Source organism: Bos indicus, chromosome 24 (assembly GCF_029378745.1).
Source record: "Bos indicus isolate NIAB-ARS_2022 breed Sahiwal x Tharparkar chromosome 24, NIAB-ARS_B.indTharparkar_mat_pri_1.0, whole genome shotgun sequence".
Taxonomy (NCBI): Eukaryota; Metazoa; Chordata; class Mammalia; order Artiodactyla; family Bovidae; genus Bos; species Bos indicus.
The window spans coordinates 37,943,503-37,969,619 of record NC_091783.1 but is presented as its reverse complement, the minus strand read 5'-3'; the positions used below and the strand labels follow the sequence as shown (position 1 = coordinate 37,969,619).

At 42.3% G+C, this 26,117-nt stretch overlaps 1 protein-coding gene across 11 annotated transcripts in view; it reads left to right on the top strand.

Moving 5' to 3' along the window:
• Window positions 1-26,117, top strand: part of DLGAP1 (DLG associated protein 1) — a 781,268-nt gene that overhangs the window by 741,521 nt on the left and 13,630 nt on the right. For all 11 annotated transcript variants that reach the window (XM_070778877.1, XM_070778878.1, XM_070778884.1 and 8 more), the window contains one exon: window positions 17,825-18,246. In XM_070778877.1, the coding sequence (XP_070634978.1) occupies window positions 17,825-18,246 (422 nt within the window). The remainder of the gene's footprint in view (window positions 1-17,824; window positions 18,247-26,117) is intronic.

Genomic DNA, 26,117 nt, shown 5'->3' with positions numbered 1-26,117 from the left:
TACACTGCAGGCAGATTCTTCACCAGCTGAGCCACCAGGGAAACCCTACAAGGCATACTAAAAGGTAAAAATACAACTTATTAAGACTCAACAAGCGTTAACGCAGAGGCATCTATAACAATGTTGGACATACCAGACCAGGTATTTTTTAAACCATGATTAAAATGTTAAGGACCATAATGGAAAGAGTAGACAGCATACAAAAATAGATGAACAATGTTAGCAGAGAGATGGAAACTCTAAGAAAGAATAAAAAACAAATGTTAGGGATCAGAAACACTACCAGAAATGAAGAATGCTTTTGATGGGCTCATTAGCAGATAAGCTACAGCTGAGGAAAGAACCTCTGAGTTTGAGGATGCAACAACAGAAACTCCCCAAACTGAAAGCAAAGAGGGAAAAAAACAACCCTGAAAAAAAAAATCACAACAAAATATCCAAGAATAATGAGGCAATTATATAAGGTTTAACATACATAATGAGAACACCAGAAGGAAAAGAGAAAAAGAAACAGAAGCAATATTTGAACCAACAGTGACTAAGAACAGCCCCAGATTAGTGTCAGACACCAAACCACAGATCCAGGAAGCTCACAGAAGGCCAAGCAGGATAAATGCCCAATTCATCACAGCTAGGCATGCCATATTCAAAGAAAACCAAGGGAAAAAATCCTGAAAAAAGCCAGAAGGAAGACATTTTTCTTATGGAGGAGCAAAAATAAGGACTGTATGTGACTTTTTCTCAAAAACCATACTAGTAAGAAGAAAAGAGAGTGAAATATTTAATATCGAAAGATAAAAACACCAATCTAGAATCCTGTATGCTGTGACACTATCCTTCAAAAGACAAGAAAAAATAAAAACTTTCTCAGACAAACAAGAATTGAGGAAATTTGTAAATCTGTAGATCCAACTTGTAGGAAATGTTAAAAGAAGTTCTTCAGAGAGAAAGAAAATGATATAAGCCAGAAACTCAGATCTACATGAAGAAAGGAAGAGCATCAGAGAATAAATGAAAGTAAAATAAAAACTTCTTTGTCTTATTCTTAATGGATCTAACAGGTAATACTTTGTTCAAAATAATAATAGGAACAATATATATGAATATCTTACACTCTTTAGTAGAAGTAAATTGAATGACAGCAATACTACAAAGGATGAGAAGTAAGATTAGGGCTACTTAATTATTATAAAGTATGTTCAATACTCTTGAAGTGATATAGTATTATTTGAAAATGAACTTGGACCAGTTGTAAATCTACTAAGGCAACCACTAAAAAGAGTAAAAACAAGAAAATATAGCATATGTGCTAAGAGGGAAATATGTGGAAGACAAAAATAGGAACAGAGGACAAGGAAACAGAAATCTCATAGATATTAATCCAACTATATCAGTAATCACTTTGCCACTACTGGTGGTCTAAATATACCAATTAGAAGACAGAGGTTGTCAGAATGCATAAAAAATACTACCCAACTTTGTGTTTTCTATAAGAAATCCATGTTAAATATAAAGACACAGATTAAAAGTAAGGTGATGGAGAAAAATATACTGCATTCAGTTCAGTTCAGTTCAGTTCAGTCACTCAGTTGTGTCCGACTCTTTGAGACCCCATGGACTGCAGCACGCCAGGCTTCCCTGTCCATCACCAACTCTTGGAGCTTGCTCAAACTCACGTCCATCGAGTCGGTGATGCCAGCCAACCATCTCATCCTCTGTTGTCCCCTTCTCCTGCCTTCAATCTTTCCCAGTATCAGGGTCTTTTCCAATGACTCAGTTCTTCACATCAGGTGGCCAAAGTATTGAAGTTTAACCTTCAGCATCAGTCTTCCAATGAATATTCAGGATTGCTTTAGGATTGACCGGTTTGATCTCCTTAAAGTCCAAGGGACTCTCAAGAGTCTTCTCCAACACCACAGTTCAAAAGCATCAACTGTTGGGCGCTCAGCTTTCTTTATGGTCCAACTCTCACATCCATACATGACTACTGGAAAAACTATAGCTTTGACTAGATGGACCTCTGTTGGTAAAGTAATGTCTATGCTTTTCAATATGCCGTCTAGGTTGGTCATAGGTTTTCTTCCAAGGAGCAAGCGTCTTTTAATATCATCGCTGCAGTCACCATCTGCAGTGATTTTGGAGCCCCAAAAATAAAGTCTGTCACTGTTTCCATTGTTTCCCTATCTATTTGCCATGAAGTGATGGGACCAGATGCCATGATCTTAGTTTTCTGAATGTTGAGCTTTAAGCCAACTTTTTCACTCTCCTCTTTCACTTTCATCAAGAGGCTCTTTAGTTCTTCATTTTTTGCCATAAGGGTGGTGTCATCTGCATATCTGAGGTTACTGATATTTCTCCCAGCAATCTTAATTCCAGCTTGTGCTTCATCCACCTGGCATTTCGCATGATGTACTCTGCATATAAGTTGAATAAGCAGAGTGACAATATACAGTCTTGACGTACTCTTTTCCCAATTTGGAACCAGTCTGTTGTTCCATGTCCAGTTCTAACTATTGCTTCTTGACCTGCACACAGAGTTCTCAAGAGGCAGGTAAAGTGGTTTGGTATTCCCATCTCTTTAAGAATTTTCCAGTTTGTTGTAATCCACACAGTCAAAGGCTTTAGCATAGTCAATAAAGCAGAAATAGATATTTTTCTGGAACTCTTCATTTTTTGATGATCCAGTGGATGTTGGCAATTTGATCTCTGGTTCCTCTGCCTTTTCTAAGTCCAGCTTGAACATATGGAAGTTCATGGTTCATGTACTGTTGAAGCCTGGCTTGGAGAATTTTGAGCATTACTTTGCTAGTGTTGAGAGATGAGTACAATTGGGCGGTAGTTTGAGTATTCTTTGGCATTGCCTTTCTTTGGGACTGGAATGAAAACTGACCTTTTCCAGTCCTGTGGCCACTGCTGAGTTTTCCAAATTTGCTGGCATATTGAGTGCAGCACTTTCACAGCATCATCTTTTAGGATTTGAAATAGCTCAACTGGAATTCCATCACCTCCTCTAGCTTTGTTCATAGTGGTGCTTCCTAAGGCCCACTTGACTTCACATTCCAGTATGTCTGGCTCTAGGTGAGTGATCACATCATCGTGGTTATCTGGGTCATGAAGATCTTTTTTGTATGGTTTTCTGTGTATTATTGCCACCTCTTCTTAATATCTTCTGCTTCTATTAGGTCCATACTGTATTAACACTAGTCAAAAGAAAGCAGGAGTGAACTTCCCTGATGGTCCAGTGGTTAAGAATCCACGTACCAATGCAGAGGATACAGGTTCAATCCCTGGTCTAGGAAGATCCCACATTGCCACGGAACAACTAAGTCTGTGCACAACTACTGAAGCCCACGTGCCTAGAGCCCATGCACCACAAGAGAAGCCCCCACAGTGAGCAGCCTGTGCACCACAACTAGAGAGCAGCCCCTGCTTGAAGCAGCTAGAGAGAAGCCTTCAAGCAGCAGTGAAGACCCAGAGCAGCCAAAAATAAAAAAAAAAAAAAGCAGGAGCCTGCTATATTAATTTCGGACAGAGGAGCCTTCAGAGTAAGAAAAATTATCAGAGATAAGGAAGGATATTACATTATATTACATATAACATGAATAAATCTCTCTGAAGAGTGAAGTCTCAAGAAAGCAATTATACTATCTTTTCTTTAAAGATAAAGAGAAAATCATCCTAATTTTTTAAATGTACTTCAAACATTTCCCCTGCAGTTAGCAATTCTATATCACCGAATTCATGCCCTGACACTTGGCCATATCTGTAGGAATGTTAAACATTATATGCCTAATAGCAACCCCCAAACTTCAAATGAGCTATTTTTATCATGTTATTAAAAAGTTGAACATTTAATAAATTATTGCTGTTCCCCAGTAAACTGAGTAATTTCTTTTAAATACATCCCCCCAAAGAGCTGGCAGCCCCAATTTTGGTGGTGCTTAAAATTCCAAACCATACCCATTCTCGAAGGTCACTATGTAGTTAACTGCTATGAAATAAATAAGCATTAAAAATTGATGTTAATGATTGTTTTCAACCTTTCCATAAGAAATTTGCTATCAAGCAGAGATTACTTGTTTCTTCAGTCTCTAATTATAATTCTTTTTATAATTTTGCTGGTAGTCATTCATTTAGATAGGATCTTAAAATACAAAACTGGGTAGATGACATTTCTTAAAGACAGCTGGGGTTTTTTTTTTAATATTTTAAATTTTTAAAAATTATCTAGTGATAAGGTAAGACTTGTTTTCACATTGAATGGCTATTACAATCCATCTCCCACTTTCCCAAATAAACAGATTGATAAATGACACTAGCCTAACAAAAAGTGAAAAAAGAAAGAAAATAGAGCAAGAGAAACAAAGAGATAGTGCAAAGAGAAGAAGATTAAAAGACTTTGTAAGATGGGCTTCCTGGTGGCACAGTGGATAAGAACCTGCCAGCCAACGCATGGATTCCATCCCTGGTCTGGGAAAATCCCACATGCCTTGGAGTAAATAACCCCATGTACCACAGCTACTGAGCCTGTGCTCTAGAGCCAGCAAGCCACCAACTACCGAACCCCGTGCACCCTAGAGCCCAAGCTCAGAAACAAAAGAGAAGCCACCAGGATGAGAAGCCCACCCACCTCAATGAAGAGTAGCCCCCGCCTGCTGCAACTAGAGAAAGCCCACACAACGCAACGAAGACCCAGTGCAGCCAAAAATAAAAGTAAATTAATTTAAAAAAAAAAAGACTTTGTAAGAGGCTGAAACTCAATATCACTTTTTGAAACCATCACAATTTAGGAACTAAATCTAACATAGCAGAGTCCATCTAGCTGATTCATCTCTTAAAAGGTAGACTTGTAACCTCAGGGTGCTATTCAGTGCTCCCTATTGAAACAAAAGAAAAAGTTAGTAACTCATTACTAAAAAGATAAGATGCAGTGATAACCTATCTACTTCAAGAAAAGGAATCCAAATGGAGGATCACAGATCTTCCTCACTTATTCGCAGGCAGGGACCACGCACAGAGGAAGGCTGTCTGGAGGTCACTAGATTAAATACTATGGCAGCACCAAGCCAGGGTCCATGAATGCATGGGGTTTTGAAGCAAGACTTCAAAACTTCCTTTAGGCTAATAAAGCAATGTCTCATCTCCACCCAACATTAGCTGTGTGCTTTATGTGCTCAGTCACTCAGCCGTGTCTGACTCTTTGCAGCCTCATGGACTACAGCCTGCCAGGCTCCTCTGACCATGGAATTCTCCAGGCAAGAATACTGGAGTGGGTTGCCATTTCCTCCTCCAGGAAATCTTTCCGACCCAGGGATGGAATCCTTGTCTCCTGCATCTCCTGCATTGGCAGGCAGATTCTTTACCACTAGCACCACCTGGGAAGCCCCCAACATTAGGTCTCTGTTCCCAATTCCTGTTTCACAGGTCAGCCAATAGGATTATTCGATAGGATCCACATGGCATATTTTTGCTGCTCTGCAGGACTGATTCTAAGCCAAGTGGATCAAGCCCTCCCCTAGGAACGCTCCCCTCAGCTGTGCTCTATGTTCTATCCCAAGCCCTCCAAGCATCTTGCCTCCATTCTCTCCCATTCCCTGGACTGGTCCCCAGGAGTTCTCATGAGGTCTTCCTGTCTTCCAAGCTGATAATTAGCAAATCTTGTAAACCAATCCTTTCCATTGACTAAGATGAGAAAGCTAAAAGGCTCCCAGGGATCTCCCCTTTCTTTCAAGTAACAATTGTATTTCAACAGTAGTTCAAACTAGACTTTTTTACGTTAGCCCATGACTGACTCCAAGACTCTTAAGAGTAGATACAATGAGGAAGAATATTATTATTTTTATTATAAAAATAGCATGCAGATTTACTGAGAGGAAAACATACAGCAGCATGTTAACAGTTTATAACTCTCCAATGAACTTTGGAGCAACTGAAAAAAACTGAGATTATATGCATGGATAGACAGATATCTTTTTAAGTATTATATGACTTAGCAACTAAGCAACAACAATACTTTTTCTATAATAATTGTGAATCATTAAGTAATCTAATTAATGACAAGAAAATTAAGATAATATTTATATACCATAAAATTTATAAATTGCAGAAATAAAAATTTCCATAATCCTACTCATTAACCATGAATTAATAGAGGGGTATATTTTTACCCATGCTTTCTCCATGATCATTTTGAAAGTTGTTGAAATCATCTTTTGTAAAAAATTCAGTAATATTTAAAAAGTCAACTAATATTACAACAAAAGCATTCTCATTATTAAATATTCATGACAAATACTTCTTTAATAGTTACACAGTATTTAAGAATATGAGTTAAATTTCTCTCCCTGTTGAATATGTGCATTATTGCTAGATTGACTTTTGATTAAAGGTGGTGAAAAAAATATACACACATCGATCTTTGAGGCCTTCTGAAACTAAATGACAGTAAAAGGATTTTGTGTTTGTTTTGGCACAAGTTGTGGAGGATGAGAACAAGAGAGGAAAAAATACAGCACCAGGATTGTGGGAGCCAGAAGGCAGATAGACACATGATAATTGGCTCAGGTGACCAGAGAAAGCTGAATCTAAAGCTAGCCATGCAGAAATCTAAGATGTAATTCAACTTAAGTCTCTGAACCTACAAAAGGCGTGGGCATTGACAACACTGGACGTAGGGCCGGGGGTGAAGCTAAAACTGCCTGAATCTGCAGTCAGGTGACAGATGGCTCTTCCCTACTCTGGCAGGAAGCTGGAGGTTTCCCTTCAGAGGCCAAAACAAACAGTTCTGGGTCTGGAAGACAGGCAAACAGTTGAGGGCAGGGTTGCTGTACTGAAAATAGGAGGATAAATGAAAATTCACAAACAGAATGTCGAGGCACCTGCCCTAAGTGTTCTATGCTCTCTCGGCTCCCAGGATCCCAGCAGCCAGACACATTTCCTCTACATAGGTGTATGAACAGCCTGCAGTGGAGGAATGGGCCAGTCTGAGCCCAAAGAACCAAAGAAACTGCCATCAGGGATTCTGCAATTAGATCACCCAACACTGAGGATCACAGTGAATGAGCCTGTCTCCAAAGTACAGACTTCTCAGGAGGCTTTTTCTATGACTTTCAAGAAGGAGGAGACAGCTAAGAATCAGCAAACTCACAGAGACCAGAGAAAAGCCACGAAAGGAGAACCAAAGATTTTAAGGAAAATCCAGAAAATTTTAAAGTTTTTTTCTTTCTTTTTTTTTTTTTTTTTTAGAGAAAAGAGAGGAAGGTTAGGCAAGAAGTCCCTGTGAAGGAAGTGGAAATTGATGCGGTCCCTTACAGAGCATCTTCCTGTACACCTGGTGGGGAATGGAGAGGTGGGATGGAAAGAAAAGGGTTCTTAGAAATTAAAAAACTTAACGGAGAACTGGAAAACCCAACAGAAGAGTTAAAAGATAACACTGAAGACATTTCTAGAAAAAAAGTACAAAACGGAAAAAAGCAAAGAAGTAAATATACAGGGACTTCCCTGGTGGTCCAGTGGCTAAGACTCTGCGTTCCCAGCACAAGGGACCTGGGTTCGATCCTTGGTCAGGGAGCTAGATCCCACGTGCTACAACATGTGGGACCCGGTGTAGCCAAAATAAATAAATATTTTTTTAAAAAAGAAGTAAATATGGAATCCAGGAAACAGGTGATCCAGCACAAGAAAGGGGAAAGGGAAGTCTCAGGATGATGGAGAGGAATCTCCTGACAACAGTGGTGAGGCAGGTCTGCTGAGTGTCTGGGTGAGAGGGGACAGGTCAGAAGCTGTTAAAGACTTCTTTAAGAAGATTGGTGGAATTCCTAATCTGATCCAATGCATGGAGAAGACGCTTATACACCTGGGGGAATTTTGAGGATCACTCCAGTACTCTTGCCTGGAAAATCCCATGGATGGAGGAGCCTGGTAGGCTGCAGTCCATGGGGTCGCTAGGAGTCAGACACGACTGAGCGACTTCACTTTCACTTTTCACTGTCATGCACTGGAGAAGGAAATGGCAACCCACTCCAGTGTTCTTGCCTGGAGAATCCCAGGGACTGGAGAGCCTGGTGGGCTGCCGTCTGTGGGGTCACACAGAGTCAGACACGACTGAAGTGACTTAGCATAGCACATAAAACTTATGTTCATAAAACTTCCCTGGTGGTTCAGATGGTAAAGAATCCGCCTGCAATGTGGGAGACTGGGTTCAATCCCTGGGTTGGGAAGATTCCCTGGAGCAACTAAGCACAAGTACACAAACATTAAGCACATTTTTAAAAAGAAGAAAAAAACTGTGCAGGAAGTAGAACTTCAAACTAGATGTGTGCTCAGTCGTGTCCAACTCTTTGCGACCCCATGGACTGTAGCCCACCAGGCTCCCCTGTCCATTGGATTCTCCAGGCAAGAATACTGGAGTGGGTTGCCATTCCCTTCTCCAGAGGATCTTCCCGACCCTGGGATCAAACTCGGGTCTCCAGCATTGCAAGCAGATTCTTTATTGCTGAGCCATCGGAGAACCCCAGAGAACACATCCATCACTCCCCAAAGCCTCCTCCTGTCCCTGGATTGTGATTTCAGTGTTGTAGCTAAGAAAGCTTTAGCTAATTCAAGGTAACAAGGTTTTTTTATGTTTTCTTCCAGAATGTCATTTTAGATTTTGTGGTCTAGGACCTATATTTCACGTAACTTTTATACATGGTGTGAGGTATGGATCAAAGCTTAATTTTTGCATATGAATATCCTTTGAAACTTCTCTCAAATATTTATTGATAAAAAGAGATAGATATAAATAATTTTGCCTTCTCTGTGTTGTTCCATTGATCTAATTATCCATCTTCACACCGATACAACACTGTTTTGACCATTGTAGCTTTATAGTAAGTCTTGAAATCAGGTAATGTAAGTCCACCAACTTCCTTCTTTTTCAAAGTGCTTTTTTAATTTTTACAGCTATTTTTAGGTCCTGCACATATTTTGTCAGCTTTACCCACTGACATTTCATATCTTTCTTGCTGTTGTAAATTTGTTTTTATTTCCATTTCCAATTGTTCATTGTTAGGTCACGTAAATACAATTTATTTGTGTGTAAGTCTTTTACAGTTGTTTCAGAGAGACGTGTAAATCAATTCAGTCATTCTTACTCTATTCTTGGCCAGAAGCAGAAGTCATCAATGTAGGTTTTATTTGGCCTGTGGATGGGGTAAGCCCAGTTATCAGCACTACTCTCTGGTTGGAAGGTCATGGAATATACTGGAATGTATGGAATCATAGGGAGAAAAAGAGCATTCCAAACAAAGAGACCCAAGTTAAAAGTAACTTTACCTTTCCATAGCTAGTTTTTGAGTTGGATATAGTGAACACCTATACCTTTTTTAGGTGTATATTCTCTGATTCAACATTCCAGCAGTGTTTCCTCAATAATTTTGAAAGAGCATTACACACAGATGGAAACTTTCTTTTTTTTTTTTTAAATTATTTAGCTGCTCTGGGTCTTAATTGAGGCACACAGGGTCTTTAGTTGTGGTATGTGGGATCTAGTTCCCTGACCAGGGATCAAACCCAGGCCCCCTGCATTGGGAGCTCAGAGTCTTAGCCACTGGACCACCAGGGAAATCCCAAGATGAAGACTCTTAGTTGATGTCTAGACCCAATCTCCTGGGTCTTGCCTTTCTGTTTATTCCTATATTTCCCAGGTCACTATATTGCCCTCATAATCTCTAGTTCAGAAACAAGAGACAAGTGTGGATAAGCATGCAGTACAGGTTCCAGTCTCCTGTCCCCATCCCAACTCAACTACATTTTATAAGGTTAGGTATTTGTGATGTATTTTTTAACAATTTATAAAGCAATCATCTTTGGTCTTCACAACTGAAAGGGTTAAGGGGAGCTGAAAGCTTCAAAATCGTGTGCTTTGGGGTTATTTATTAACATTGTCAAAATGACAAATGGACATGCACAGAGAAAAGCTACTGGTCTCACAGCAATTTTCTGCCAAGAAAACTCCAGAATGTTATTTTCCTAGTGTATGTGTATTTACTATTTCCTCCTATGTCTTTGTAAACTACTTCTTAACTGGCTGGCCTCTTTATCTGGAGATTGTCCAAGTGAGAGACAGTTACTGAAAAGACTATTTACTGTCAGAGCCAAGGGAACTAGAGGAGAAAACTTATCCCAGAATAAATGGAGAGTAAGTCATTTTGTGGCCTTTTCCTCCCTCATTAACTCCCCGATCCCCACCATTTCCTTGTTAAATACGTGAGGCTAGATAACAGTGAATGTCCGGGGCAGTCAGTCAGTCAGTTCAGTCGCTCAGTTGTGTCCTACTCTTTGCGACCCCATGGACTGCAGCATACCAGGCTTCCCTGTCCATCACCAACTCCCAGAGGTTGCTCAAACTCATGTCCATCGAGTTGGTGATGCCATCCAACCATCTCATCCTCTGTCGTCCCCTTCTCCTCCTGCCTTCAATCTTGCCCAGCATCAGGGTCTTTTCCAATGAGTCAGTGCTTCCCATCAGGTGGCCAAAGGATTGAAGTTTCAGCTTCAGCCTCAGCCTTCCAATGAATATTCAGGTCTGATTTCCTTTAGGATTGACTGGTTAGATCTCCTTGCAACACAAGGGACTCTCAAGAGTCTTCTCCAACACCACAGTTTAAAATCATCAGTTGTTCGGCACTCAAGCTTTCTTTGTGGTCCAACTCTCACATCCATACATGACTACTGGAAAAATGGACCTTTGTTGGCAAAGTAATGTCTCTGCTTTTTAATATGCTGTCTGGTCCAGGGCAGGATGTGCGTATTTGGAGGTGTGTGTATGCAAAGGAAAACAAGATCTTTCATCTATATTTCATTTATGGTATGGGAATGGGAGCAGATGGATTTGAATAATAGCCTCTGGCCTTTCTTATCCCCACTTGGTGGAACCATCTCCTTCTTTCCTTGTAACACAGAGACCCTCCAGGACACACTTAATGTTTAAGGGAGGAAATGATGACATTAAAATGTGCTTGTAGGGAGTTCCCTAGCAGTCCAGTGGATAGGACTCGTTGCTTTCACTGCCAGGGCCCTGGGTTCTATCGCTGGTAGGGGAACTTAGATCCTGCAAGCCATGCTGAGCAGCAAGGGAAAAAAAAAGTGCTTGTGAATGACACCTGCCATTTCAGCAGGTTTCTGAACACACAGATTGAACACAAGTGTGGAAGGAAAGCTTGAGTGCCCATGATGGGACCTGTTCCCTATTTCTAGAAACCAATGCCTGCTTTTGTTCCTTCACCAAAATTACCTCTATTCCTATACAGTTCTGAGTTTTTAACATCTCCCTTGCTTCACATGTTAAAGCTTCACAGGTTAAAGCCTCAAACTGGCAGGAACAAGCCTGTGGGAAAGAAGCATTGTTCTCTCTTTAAACACTGTGTCAACTGCTACAAAAGACCTCTTTTGATTGTGACTGACTTAAATAGGTAAACATTTGGGCTTGCAGCAATTTGGGCCTTTTTGACTAAGCAGGATGTTAAAAACAAAAAGCCAAAATTGAGGCAGCATCTTCTGACAGCCTCTTCAAGGACCAGAGACTTGGCAAGACCTTTGGTAGTCAGAAACCAGCACCTGCCAACCCAGAGGCTTTGGATCAATCCAACTGCTCTCAGCTTCCCTGGAGGACGGCACAGACGAGCACCCACCCTCCCTATTATACTCAACAATCTCTTTTCTTTGCCAAGTTAACAATACTATGGCCTAGCCAAATAGTTCCTTCAGGTACACCTGAGTTCTAAAGGTGTGGCATTCATGCACTGCACATTTCAAAAGCCTGGAAACTGGCATAATTCTTTATATGCCTCATACATTTTTTCTTCCTTCCTTCTCTTTTTCATTTTTTCCTTCCTGCCCATCCTCCTCCTCCCACTTCCCTCCATCTTTCTCTTTCTTCCTTTTTACATGCTTTCCAAGATAATTTACTTTGCAAAAAGAAAAATTACCAACTGACTCACAAGCCAGTGGCCCCCATTTGACCCCATAACAGGATTCAGTGAAAGACAACTGTAAGTGAGACTTCTCAGGCTTTTGTTCATTACCTGGGGTCAGGAGCCAACAAATGACCTAATGTTCTCGTTGCGGAGGGAAAGTTGTTCCTTCTGGGGCACTACAGTCAGCTCAAGGATGTTTTGTTGAGGCTTCCAACTAAGGTTCCCTTGGCGACAGCCCATCAAGGATACAGAACCTGCCCAGCTGGTACTAACAGGAGAATGGCAACAAGCTGGGCCCTCACAGACACTATCAGCTGATACCAAGCCCACTCTCATCATTACCATTCCCTCCCTTTTACTTGACACATGTGTTACAATTATTTGGCCTAGAGTGAGCCTTCGTGTAGAAAACCTATTCTAATGTTCTTTGCTTAAAGAGAGCTTTGGGCAAAAGGATGATGAATGTGGAGGGTTTTAAATGACCAATGGATGCTTGTGTTGAGTAGTTTTAAAATCTGTCAACAGCACTGTGCTAACCACATTCAAATGGGGAGCAGGACACTTCCACTGAATTTGTGAACAAGGGCTACATTACCCATAGGTTCCTCTGTGCTCCATTCTAACTGGGAAGCTGGTCTGACAGAAAGACTGAATCTCTTTGTTAGGGTGTCTTAATTCTTCATCTCAATCTCATCACCTCCCTCACCATCCTTTCCACCTGTCTTTTATGTAAGGAGACATCTTGGATTTTTACATCGGTTAAGTACCATTTCCCAAAACACCAAGATTCTGAACTTTTGAAGGACGGTATCTCCAGATTCCTTGTGTATTCAGCCTTTTACAGGAGGTACAGGAAAAAATGTGCAAAGAAGAAAGAACAGCATAGGACTCGCGTTTCTCTCTTTGAAACTAGATTTAGTCCTGAAAGGTAACTTTTACGTGGATAGGACCCATGGAGTACAGGATTCTGTAACAGGTGTGACTGAGTATCCCTATGATAAGTTTTGACTTGTTATTCAGTCGCTCAGTCATATCCAACTCTTTTTGACCCCATGGACTGCAGCACGCCAGTCTCCTCTGTCCTCCACTATCACCTGGAGTTTGTTCAAATTCTTGTCCATTGAGTCGGTGATGCCACGCAACCATCTCATTCTCTGCCATCCTCTTCTCCTTTTGCCTTCAATCTTTCCCAGCATCAGAGTCTTTTCCAGTGAGTTGGCTCTTCACATCAGGTGGCCAAAATATTGGAGCTTCAGCTTCAGCATCAGTCCTTCCAATGAATATTCAGGGTTGATTTCCTTTAGAGTTGACTGGTTTAACCTCCTTGCTGTCCAAAGGACTCTCAAGAGTCTTTTCTAGAACCACAATTCAAATGGATAAATGCTTCAGTGCTCAGCCTTCTTTATGGAGCAACTCTCACATCCATACATGACTACTGGGAAAACCATAGCTTTAATACAGACCTTTGTCTGCAAAGTGATATCTCGGCTTTTTAATACACTGTCCAGGCTTGTCACAGCTTTTCTTCCAAGGAGCAAGGGTCTTTATGATTTGTGTCTCAGATAACTGAACAAAGCATGTGTGTTCTAAAGATATAAGACTGCTTAGTTTTTGTTGATGACTCATTTTGTTCAAATACACCTCCACCTGACAAGGGAGATGAGAATAAGCCTCCAATATTTCCCATCTATTTCTTGATTTGTAATCTGCTGAACAGAAAAGTGAAGGGACAGAAAATCCTCTCATCAGACAGATAAACTTGTTTCATAGAAAGAGCACAAAGCAACAGCAGAGGTGAATGCTCACAAGTGTCGTTCCTCCTCCCTTCAGAACAGACACAGTATCCTGTCCCGTACTGGATGGTTCAGTCTTTGGTTTCATTGTTTTTCAATCCCTTGGCCAGAATATCAGTCAGTTCATTTCAGAATTTGTAATTATTACACATTTTGCCTTTAGGGCATGAAGGACCAAGGAAGTTTCAAGACTGGAAACTGTCTTGAAGCCACTGGGTTCAGCTTTTAGGTTTTTACCATCCACCAGCAACTGATCCATTCTTTTCAAAAACACAGAAATAAATCCAGTGACTCCTTCTGTGTTCCTATCAAACTTTTAAACAACAACTTGATCACACCCTTCGCCCAGAGCACACTCAGCACATGAAAGACATAAAGTGTTTCACAGAGCAGAACATTCTTTGAAAACTCTGGGTGGAATAAAGTGCTCGTTTAAGGAACTTAATTGAGAGAAGCAGTGCAACCCGGAGAGGGCTGCCTGAGTTCAAAGGCACCGCTTTTAATCCCAAACCATTTTAATTTTACCTTTCTTTCTTTCTGGGTGACTAACCTGCAAACTTCCACTCATCTCCTGCCAAGTCATTTTTCTTAAGAAGGTGGATACTTCACAGGATTCATAGCCAGGAGCCCTCTATCAGGAATGCTGGTGGTACGGATTTGGATAGATAAAAAGAGGCATGAGGAAAGTGGGTCTCTGTGATTTGCGTGCGCGGCAGACTCTGTCTCTGGCAAGTTTGCTCCAGTTGGAAACAATAAGGCGCTGGGCCTTCCTTGAGTCTGGAAATGTTATGCCTCTGGCAGCCCATGATCTTGGAAAGTGGAGCCAAGTGTTTTCATAGTCGGGATTTTGTGTCAGTGGAACAGGCAGGATGTCAACTGTTGGGAGGAAAGTCATCCAATTCACACACGTGCAGCTGGAGAGACAGCTCAGCTTCAGATGTCATTTAACATGTTGGCGGGTGAGCAAGAAGGCGGCAGAAGTGGCCTCCTAAAGCCAAGAAACTGCTGACTTTTGGGAGAATCACAGTGGCAGAATGATTCTTGTTTTCACAGAGAGCACCAGAAAGGACATTCTTTCAGACTTTCACACTGGGCAGTTTTTCCTGTGACCCATTTCAGAGTTAAGTGTGAGTTGCTCAGTTGTGTCCGACTCTCTGCGATCTCATGGGCTATAGAATACCAGGTTCCTCTGTCCATGGGATTCTCTGGGCAAGAATACTGGAGTGGGTTGCCATTCTCTTCTCCAGAGCATCTTCACAATCCAAGAATTGAACCTAGGTCTCCTGCATTGCAGGCAGATTTTTTACCATCTGAACCACCTATAAAATCACCATGCCTGATACCTTCCACAGAAGTAACTTTTTTTTTAACTTTTTATCTTGTTTTACGGTATAGCCGATTAACAATGTTGTGATAGGTTCTAGTTTCAGGTAAACACCAGAGGGACTCAGCCGTGTGTGTGTGTTAGTTGTTCAGTCATGTCCAACTCTTTGCTACCCCAGACTGTAGCCCTTCAGGCTCCTCTGTCCATGGAATTCTCCAGGACTATTGGAGTGGGTTGCCAATTCCTTTCAGGTGGTCAGCAAAGGGACTCAGCCATACATATACATGTATACATTCTCTCCCAAATTTGCTTCCCATCCGGGCTGCCACATAACATTGAGCAGAGTTCCCTGTGCTATACAGTAGGTCCTTGTAGGTGATTTATTTTATATGCAGCAGTGTGTACATGTTGACTCCAAACTCCCTAACTATCCCTCCCTCCCATCCTTCCCCACTGGCAACCACAAGTTCATCTTTAAGTCTGTAAGTCTGTTTCCGTTTTGTAAATAAGTTCATCTGATTCGTTTCTTTTTAGATCCTGCATATAAGGCATGTCACACAATATTTCTTCTTCTCTGACTACAGAAGTAACTTCTTGAAAACAGCAAACAGTGAGATGGACCGGCTTTTTTTAGCTGGCCTATCCTCATAAAATGAATGGCGAGCATCACATTTTTTTATTATTGTGATCATACTAATAATTAACACATATCAATTGTGCAGTCATTTTCTTGGTATTTATTCTCTAGGGGGGAAATGGACTGATTGAGATGATTATACCTTTTCCTTTTTGTGACTTCCATTCTGTTCATTCTTTATTTTTGAGGGACTAGCATACTGGTGTTAACTGGCTCTTACAGAGTTTCCAGGGGAGTTAAGAAAAAAACATATTATCTGGTTTATTAAATGTTGTATGGACCTTACTGCGCTCTCCTTTAAGGCTGGCACTATTGAATGTTAACTGAAAATCAACTGGCAAATAAACCATTGTAACATGGCATAATTATGAACCAGCCAAGAAAATACACCACTTCATACCCATTAGAACAGCTACTATAGAAAAAGTCAGAAAATCAGTGTTGGCAAGGATGTGGAGAAATTAAAAACTGTGCATTTCTGGTTGTAATATAAAATGGTACGGCTGCTAGGGAAAACAGAATTACCACATAATTCAACAATTCTGCTTCTGGGTATGTAACCCAGAACAAATGAAAAGCAGAATCTCGAAGATATATTTGTATACCCATGTTCATAGAATTATTCACAATAGCCACAAAGTGGAACAAAGCCAAGTGTTTATCAATGGATTAAAAAATGAATACAATGTGGTATATACATATAATGGGACATTATTCAGCCTTAAATGGGAAGGGAATTCTGACACATGCTACAATATGGATGAACTTTGAAGACACCATGCTAAGTGAAATAAGCCAGCGACCAAAAGACAAATACTGTATAATTCTACTTACATGAGGGACTGAAAATAATCAAATTTAGAGAGACGAAACGTGCCATCGTGGCTGCTAGAGGCTGGAGGGAAGGGAAGTGGGGTGAGGAGTTGTTTGATGGGTACAGAGTTTCAGTTGGGAAAGATGTAAAAGTTCTGGAGGGGGATGGTGGTGATGGCTGCCCAACCATGGAAACGAACTTAACCCCACTGAATCATATACTTGAAAGTTGTTAGTCAATTTTATGTTATGTATATTTCTTCAGAATAAAAAATATTAGATCAGGAAGTTACCTTAAAAACTAAGTAGCAAGTGGGGTAACAGACACCTGATGCTGCCTTCTATAAACTCTTATATCTTGTTAAATTGTCATTGCCTGTCTGCTCTTGGAGCCAGGGAAACTTTCCAGAGCTGTTTTAAATTACTTCAGACCCAGGCCTTCCCCTGCCCCTTGTTTGAGAAAGAATTTGCTACTTCCCTGTCCTTCCCCACCCCTCTCACCTTCCATCAGTCCTCACCTCGCTGTAGGTGTCTTGAGCCATTTGGCTGAGAAACACCGATTGCATGGATGTCCATACAAAATGCTGTTATCAAGTTGTCTTGTATTTTATTTCGGGAGAAAGACCTTGGAGGGGACATTAAAGGCACAGGGAAAGATGATACTGGAGAACTCTAGATCTGAGCTGATTTTGCCCCAAAGGCTTTGTACCAAATTATCACTATGACCAGATGATCAACAGAAGAACTACCAGGGAAAGGAGCTTTAATTTTAAGAGAAGCTTAATGGCATTTTAGTTTATCTTCAGGTAAGAGCTATCCCTGGGAAATGTGGTTATGCAGGATTCAAGATAGTCTTGGTCCACGATGGGTTGGGTTCCCTTCCCCGCCCCGCCCGCCCCACCTTGTTTCAAAGAAAATTACAGCAAAGCAAGATATAACTGAATTGTTTCCTTACCCCTCACCAAGTTTACTGATCACTGTATGTAAGGATCCAAGCCATGGCAGACTGGGGCAGAAGGTGGACCCTGGATATCGATCTGGCTTTGAGAGCTGGTGCCTGTTGGTCCACTTCTAAACCTTCTCCAAATACGATTTCACATTCCGTCCATATTGACCAGAGAGGAGGGATCGTGTTCTTTACACTAGAGCTATGGCGACTGATGCGCTGGCCTCCAGGGACTACCTCCACAGATGGAGAGGATGAGACTGCTCGCTCCCTCCTGGCACACCCATGAAGAAAAGCAGAACGTGGTTTTGCTTCAAGGAACACCCTTAACTAATTCGTCTCTATCCCTCCAAGTTTCCGCAGGTTCACTCGCTCCAACAGTGTGACGACGGCCGTGCAGGCCGACCTGGACTTCCACGACAACCTGGAAAACTCTTTGGAGTCGATAGAGGACAATTCGTGCCCCGGCCCGGTGGCCAGACAGTTCTCCCGGGATGCCAGCACCTCCACCGTCAGCATCCAGGGCTCAGGAAACCATTACCACGCCTGCGCGGTCGATGAGGACTTCGACGCGGACTTCGATCCTTCCATTCTGCCGCCCCCGGACCCCTGGATTGACTCAATCACCGAAGACCCCCTGGAGGCCGTGCAGAGATCAGTGTGCCACCGGGACGGCCACTGGTTTCTGAAGCTTCTCCAGGCGGAGCGGGACCGCATGGAAGGCTGGTGCCAGCAGATGGAGAGAGAAGAGCGGGAGAACAACCTTCCTGAGGAGAGTAAGTGCGGCGCCGCATATGCGCTTGCGCAAACGCCTGGAGCTGTGGGCGGGGCATGGGGCGGGGTATCCAGGATGGGGCGGGGCGGGGACACTTTCTTCCTTCCTTCCGGTTGCGGCGAGCTGCTCATGTTGTTGTCTCAGTTTCTGTAGCTCTGCGTCTAGGACTTTCGGCTCTGGACCATGGTGGGGTGCCCTGAGGCTTCTGAATGGTTCCTCTTTCCCCAAGACGCTCTCCCATTGGTGTTGCTCCTCAGGGAAGGAACAGTAATTCTAACTAGTTCAAAGATCCCCAGCTAGGCATCCTTTGGGTATTTATAATCTTCCAAATGTACTACTTTCACTAACATACAAGATTGAAACGAGGCTGGTCGTGTCTAGGCCGGTAGACGCCACGCTTATTGACAGTCTTAGCCCTGCTTAGCCCGCGCTTTCCTTCTTAGATTTAGGCAAATCTTAAGCTGCTAAAACAAGTAACACATTTCAATAGATTAAATAAATATAAAGGATGGATAAATTAAATAAATAATGGAGGCCCCAGACACCGTTCTTTTCAAACTTGGCCTTTTAACAACAATCCTTGTTAACAGTTGACAAAGAAGTTACCAGATGTCCACAGTCCTGAGACATGTTTTGTACATTTCCAAAAACTGTGAAATTTTTGGAAAATAGTTTATAATCAGTGTGTATATCAATGCTGCATGTTTATTTCCCTGTGAAAAACGATTATTGAATGAACAGTGGATCTTCCTACTGATAATATATTTGAATCAGGGAAAATCAGTGGTAGGCATCTAAGCCTACCTTCATTTTGGGGTGGGAACCACCTGGAAGAGTATTGTCACGATGTGGCTTTTTAGATTTGTCTTTTAAGTCATCATTTAACTTTTTATCATGAAAATCTTAGAACAGGTACAAAAGTAGAGCGTTTATTATAATAACCCCCCCATCTGCCTATCACCCAGTTCAATGAGTGGCCAGTCTCAACTTCTCCCACGTTGTCATCATTTTTGCCAGAGGATCTTAAGGAAGATCTAAGACATCTCGTCGATTCACTGTGCATCTCTGATAAGGACTTTTTTTTTTTTTTTAATAACCAATCATGTATTATCATCCCTAACAAAAACAATAATTTCTTAATAATGAGATCTAGAGCTTTCTGTAAATCATGTTCAGTTAACTTACTAAGTAAACCAAGCGAACTGTGTCAGGGAGCAGTGAGCTTTCCATAAGGGAAGTATTTTTATGAGAATGGAGACTGCAAAATAACAGTTCACAGGTTGCAGGATTTCTGCTCTGGATCTTGCTCTCAGCTCTTCTCTGCTCTTTCCTCCTCCAGACCCCTATCCACCCACTGACTAGCTTATTTGTTCCCTTTCAGAGCAGGTTAGAAAACCCATCAATATGTTTCTGTAATGTTCCTTTTGTTCTTTCATGATGAGTGCAAACAACTTAGCAGTGGAAAAGCAAACCTCCTTGACACTTGCCCCAATGGTCCGTGCCACTGCATGCTCACCTGGGTGTGGATCCACAGAGAACATGCTCTGTGCCCTGGTGACAGGGTTATGAAGCAACACCTAATAGCGGTGGGTGGGGGCAGGTTTCAATAAGAAAGTCTTCTATGTGTATATATATGCATGCTCAGTCATGTCTGACTCTTTTCAACCCTTTGGATTGTAGCCCGCCAGGCTCTTCTGTCCGTGGGATTCTCCTGGCAAGAATACTGTAGTGGGTTGCCATTTCCTCCTCCAGGGGAACTTCCCAATTCAGAGATTGAACCCATGTCTCCTACATCTCCTACACTATTAGACAGGTTCTTTACCAACTGAGCTACTGGGAAGCCAAGAAAGTCTTAGCAGTTGCATTTTCTTATTCTCCTTTCCCCTTATGAGCAAACTCAAAGCCTAGTAAGCTTTACTGGGATGTGGTAAACTTGCCTACATCTAAGGAGCAGTGGCCTCGGGTGCCCTGCTCAACAGGGCAAGCTGTTTTGCAGATTTCAGGTCATTCATTGGATTGATTCACACTTGTTCTAGCTTCCCCCAGTTAACTTCCAGTATGACCTGGGAAGCTGTTCATGTGGTGTTTTCTTTTCATCTTTTCTTCCCATCTGAGACTAGATCTATTTCTCTCAACCCAGCTTTATAATGATGCATGAGGATAGCCAATGTATAAAGATTTAGGAGAATCTTCCTTGACACTTACATAGCTGGTAAGTGTAAGTTATGAAAACAAGTCAATGTATTTTGATACAAGCATATGTATTTGAAAGGTGAAAATCATGCCAGAAAATCAGACTCTCATCCTGTGTTTGGGATGGAAGAGAAGTGTATTTGTATCTTGAACATGAAGGAACTGCTCATTCATTCAGTGTTCCAGAATGTTTACTTCAGATGCTATTTAAAATATTAATTTATTAAAAAATAAAGTAAAGTATTGATTTATAAACAGGACTTATAAACCTATTCCATATGAAAATATTTTGTTATAACAAGATTGTTCTAATAATAATTTGCTCTTTGTACATGAAGGTACTGCTTGTCTTACCATTAAGAAGCCATACATCTTAAGGACGTTTTCTTTAGAATAGTGATTTTTTTAGCTCTACCTCTATTTTACAAGGTTGCTGCCTGGGGACGGGGTGGGGGAGGTGTGAGGGTCATGGCTGCAGAACAAGCAAAGATAACTAAGCATGGGAGTGGTTTTGGTGCTTTGCTTTAAAGCAGTCAACTGAGTAATCTTAGATGGCAAGTATGCAATGAGACCTGTTCAGTGGGGAGTGAGTTTCCCTTTGTAGTTTGAAATATATTTCGATATCAGAGCCCCCTTTTCCTAGTTTAAAAAACATACACCCAACACCAATAAAATAACAGGAATAACAGTGAAGCTTTTTAATAAGGGCTCAGAGTTCTGTCTCCTCAGTCCCTGGAACGATGTCCCTCCCTACCAACCAAAAATTCCTCAGATTTCTCGAGTTCAGTTGGAAAACCAATCGTCTATAGTGAAAAGTCCAAATTATTAATTTTTCGAAATATTGTTTTAGAACTTTAGATCAAACAGCTAACACAAAGTTCAGAGGTAAATGCCTTTAATTTTGGTTTTTTAAATGTACTAAAGTGATTCAAATTAGAAATGTCTAAGGACTGCAAGGAGATCCAACCAGTCCATTCTAAAGGAGATCAGTCCTGGGTGTTCTTTGGAAGGAATGATGCGAAAGCTGAAACTCCAGTTCTTTGGCCACCTCATCGAAGAGTGGACTCGTTGGAAAAGACTCTGATGCTGGGAGGGATCGGGGGCAGGAGGAAAAGGGGACGACAGAGAATGAGATGGCTGGATGGCATCACCGACTCGATGGCCGTGAGTTTGAGTGAATTCCGGGAGTTGGTGATGGACAGGGAGGCCTGGCGTGCTGCAATTCATGGGGTCGCAAAGAGTCGGACACGACTGAGCGACTGAACTGAATGTCTGTTCATATAAGCCCATCTAGCCTACAAAAAAGGCTCCTCCTTCAGCTTGAGCCTCACCTTCTAGAAGTCTTTGCAGAATGCACCACCTTGGGCTGAACTGGGTGCTTCTGTAATAGCCATACATTTGTCTGCCAGGTATTTCCAACATTATTTGATGATAATCTATGTATCTCTCTCCTCGACTGAAAAGTGAGGTCTGAGGACAGAAATTGTTCTTGTCTCATTCATCTTCATATCCCCGTCCCTCTGACAGTTCTTGACATATAACAGGGGATCGGTGAATACGTATTTGAATCCTGAAACTATTTTGGAAATTCTGTTTTACAGAAGTGTTTTCTTTAGCCAAACCTTTCTTCCTAAGTAGCTTACAAAATATTCAACAAGTAACTCGCTGCTATTGTTGCCCAAAGCTGGAAGGGGCAGCGCCTGGCAAAGTGGGGAGCCCTGCTGATCAGAACAGGGATCCGGTAGACAGATATGAACACCTAGCACCAAAAGGACTTGTGTGTCTGTCAGTTGCCTGGACTAGATGAACCCGCATGTCCCTTCTAGTTCTTGGGACGAGATTCTACTCACAAGCACCTGAAGGCTTTCTCTGTCTTTCATGCTCTGGGATGTATGAAATGGAAACTCCTACCCACTAGCGTACCAGAATTCTAAACAGCACAGAGGAGCATGCACATGCGCAGTCAGTCGCCAATTTCAAATGAGGCTAATGGAAATTGCTGAGGATCTGACCAGAGAACAGGGAGAAAGTGAGAATACGAGCTCATGAAAGAATATCCATCTTGTCCTCACAGTCCCCGGGGCCCGTGGGCTACAGGCCTTGACAGGTGTTGTTTTATTTGCCCTCAAAACAGCTCTCTGGCAGTCTCTTGTCCAAGGTCACAGAACACAGAAGCGCCTGGTGGAATAGATACAACATGAATAACATCTGACAAGACAATAACACTTTGTGTGTTCCTGAGTGCCTCCTCCAAAGCTCTCCATACATATCTGCCCCTGCCTCCTTGGCAACCTCACTTCTGTTCCGATAAGTGGGCCTGGGGTTGCAGAGGGCCTTTGTTTTAGTAAGTCTCTAATTTAACCTTTGCTTGTTTTTTTTTAATAAGGGGGAGGGTAGTAAGGAAGGGGAGCCAGTTCTGTTTGGCAGGCATAGCCAATGTCTAAGTAACCGGCTTTTGAAAAAAAAACCAAACCTGTGTACACAGAAAAAGAGCTTGGATAGAAGGGTCAAGCACTAATCTATGTGTCTGCTCATCAAACCACCTTTTGTGTTGAGTCCCAGACAGGAGGGTCATTCTTCAGGATATGTGACAATGGTGGCTCCGTGAACAATCCCTCCCACGAGAGCTGGTCTTCACCATCAGCAGGGAAAGAAGCAGGACTGGGTGGGAGAAAGGACGATTCTAATCATACCTGTTTAATTTATCTTGTGGGGCCCCAGAATTATTCCATATTTTAAATATTTTTAAATGTTTAGTGAATGTGCTTAATGTCTCTGAATGGCCCACTTAAAAATGGTTGAAATGGTAGATCTTATGTATATTTCACCACACACACACAAAAATATCCCCTCTCCCCCAAAAATACTCTGCAGCAGCTGAAGGTATTTGAGTCAGAACTTGCTATCATCACGTCCATACTTATTCATCATGCTTCTAGGAATGTAAGTTAAATATCTTCCTAAATTCAAAACACAGCATGTCCGTGGGGGAAAAAAAGAAGTTCGAAGCAGCAACTGTCTGCTCTGGGACCTCCCTGGTGGTCCAGTGATTAAGACTGTGCTTCCAGTGCAGAGGGTGTGTGTTTGATCCCGGCTGGGGAACTAAGATCCTGCAGACCGCGTGGCACAGCCTCCCTCCCCCTGTAAAGAAGCAACTGCTTGATGGGAACCTGAGATTCAGATTTGGGGCCTGGGTTGGTTGCAGTCACCCTTCTCTATAAGAGAGTTGAAGTAACAAAGTGATAGTCGCTCAATCACATCCAACTCTTTGTGACCCCATGAACTGTAGCCTTCCAGGCTCCACAGTCCATGGAATTTCCCAGGCAAGAATACTGGAGCGGGTAGCCGTTTCCTTTTCCAGGGATCTTCCTGACCCAGGGATCAAACCTGGGTCTCCTGTATTGCAGGAGGACTCTTTACCATCAGAGCCACCAGGGAAGCCCTGAAGAAAAAAAAAAAGAGTCATCCAATTTGCAGTAATTATTCAGTAATCAGTTATTTTATGCTGCTATCATCTTAATTCTAACTGCTGCTTCCTGGGGATCTTGTTTGTGGCCTTCCAGGACTGGAAAACACTGCTTTCCCCAAAACTGGACAAATGTACTTAAGGAAGTCCAGAAAGAAAACAAACACTTACAGTCACGGCTCTCCAAAAGTCGAGCTATAAATTCTTCGGGTGTGGGGAGCTATCCTTTTTCCTGATAAAATGAAAGCAGCATGAAGACTTTGGTTCTTGGGTTAAACCTTCCTCCCTAACAGTCGATGGTAGGTTTCTGGCTCAATAACAAACTAAAAGAAATCTGCAGTGAGCAAGGGAGCCGTAGCAGCTGACAGAATGTTCCTGCAGCTCTCGAAGTAAACCGACCCGAGCTTGTCTCAGACAATGGGCCCTTGTGTGAAACAGCTGTCCCAGGGAGATGCTCCCTCACGCTGTTGGAGAGGGCCTGCATGTTACAGGGATCCGTCTGGTTTTATCTGACCAGGACGAAACACCCAGATGGAGCGCAAGGCTCCCACCAGGAATGCAGTCCAGCACCACTGGCTCCAAACATAGGCTCAGGTTTCAGTGGCCCCAGGATGAAATATACTGGTTGATTGTGCTTGGAAATCTAGCTTTGCCTCCTGAACTGTGGACAACTTCTATGTGGAATTTTCAGGCTTTATCTGAAACGAACGGATAAACCCAAAGGGTGTGTGGGAGGGAGGCAGATTAGTAACACTTTCATTTTGCCTGGTAATAGCATCCCCCTTTACTGAAATTTGACCTTGAGTCCCCTAGAAGGACTGGGAGCCTTGGCAGCGAACGTCGGGCTGGTAATGAAACCTGAAATGGGGTTTGCCAGGTTTCAGGTTGAGTTACAGTGGGGAAGCTGTGCACAGTCATTGCCTCACCCGTTGATGGGTGCCATCCCAAGCTTGCTCTGCCCAGGGTTCCTGTGGCCTCTCTGCAGCCTGAGGACTGGTGGGTGGCAGGCACAGGAGCATGCTGTGATTTCTTCAGATCAGCTGCCTCGAGCCTTGAGTGCTTCTAAGTGGGTAAGGTGGGTGCATCCCAGCTCCTTCTGGTTCTAGTCTCATCTTTCCTTTGAATTGACCTTTGAAAGGTCCCTCCCCACCTCCATGCCCCAACACACACACACATGCACACACACACACACAGGCTTACATGTTTTTTAAGGTCTGACCAACCTGAAATTCGTGACCACAAAGGAAGTGGCAGTAATGAAAAGAAAACGGGGTGCAATGTGTCCTATGTTTAACCTTCCAGCATGCTGGGTACGTTTTGCTTTGCACAGTGCTGGGCACAAAGAGGAAGGCGTTGGTGCTGGTCTGGGCATCCTTTTGCAGGTGTGTTTTACTGGGAGTGATCTGAGGCTGAGAGGCTCAGAGGCATGAAGGCAGGGAGAGGCAGAGATGGGCAGAGGGAAGCAGGACCATGACTGGAAGCCACTTTCCTGGTGCTGTTCTCAATGTTCTAGACATCTCTACTCAACAGAAAGGCAGTGATTGCAGAGAGAGGACTTGCCTCATGGAGCACAATTCCCCATTGCTTTCTCTAACCATAACTATTTCTGTGGAAGATCATTGGAATGGACTTTAAATGCAGTTTTTAGTCCTTCCATATTCCCAAGGGAAATGTTAACACATTTCATCTCATTCCAGTTTCAAAGGCTCAAAAACTGTATCTGTCTATGTGATGTAGATGCTGTTACTAGTTCATGGCTGATGTAAATGGAGACATGGATGGGAACATAAGCATCTTTTACAAGTAGGAGTCCTGGAGTAAGAGTTGGGGAAAAATAAAATTAGCTGAGTGTTTGAATACTTGCTCTTTACAAACAAAATAATATTTCCCCCAGGGCTTAGCCCCATGGAAGCTCTGGTTTTAGTCCACGAGATAATTTCTACTTGAGAATTCTATTCTTCGTTCATTAACCTTTAATAAATTCATCATTCTTTATTCATTTAAGTTTTGGCTCCTTTAAGGGAAAAAAAAAAAGTGCTTTTGTTACATTCAGAGCAGCCGTTGTCAGCCAGGAATGAAACAGATCCATGTTTTCTGTGGAGACCTTTTATTGACAGCAGCTCTGGATCACAAATGTATTTGAGAAACAGCTGGGCAGTTGGTTGGCAAAATTCTTTTCCACGAGGACACACTTGTAAATAAAAACGTCTCTG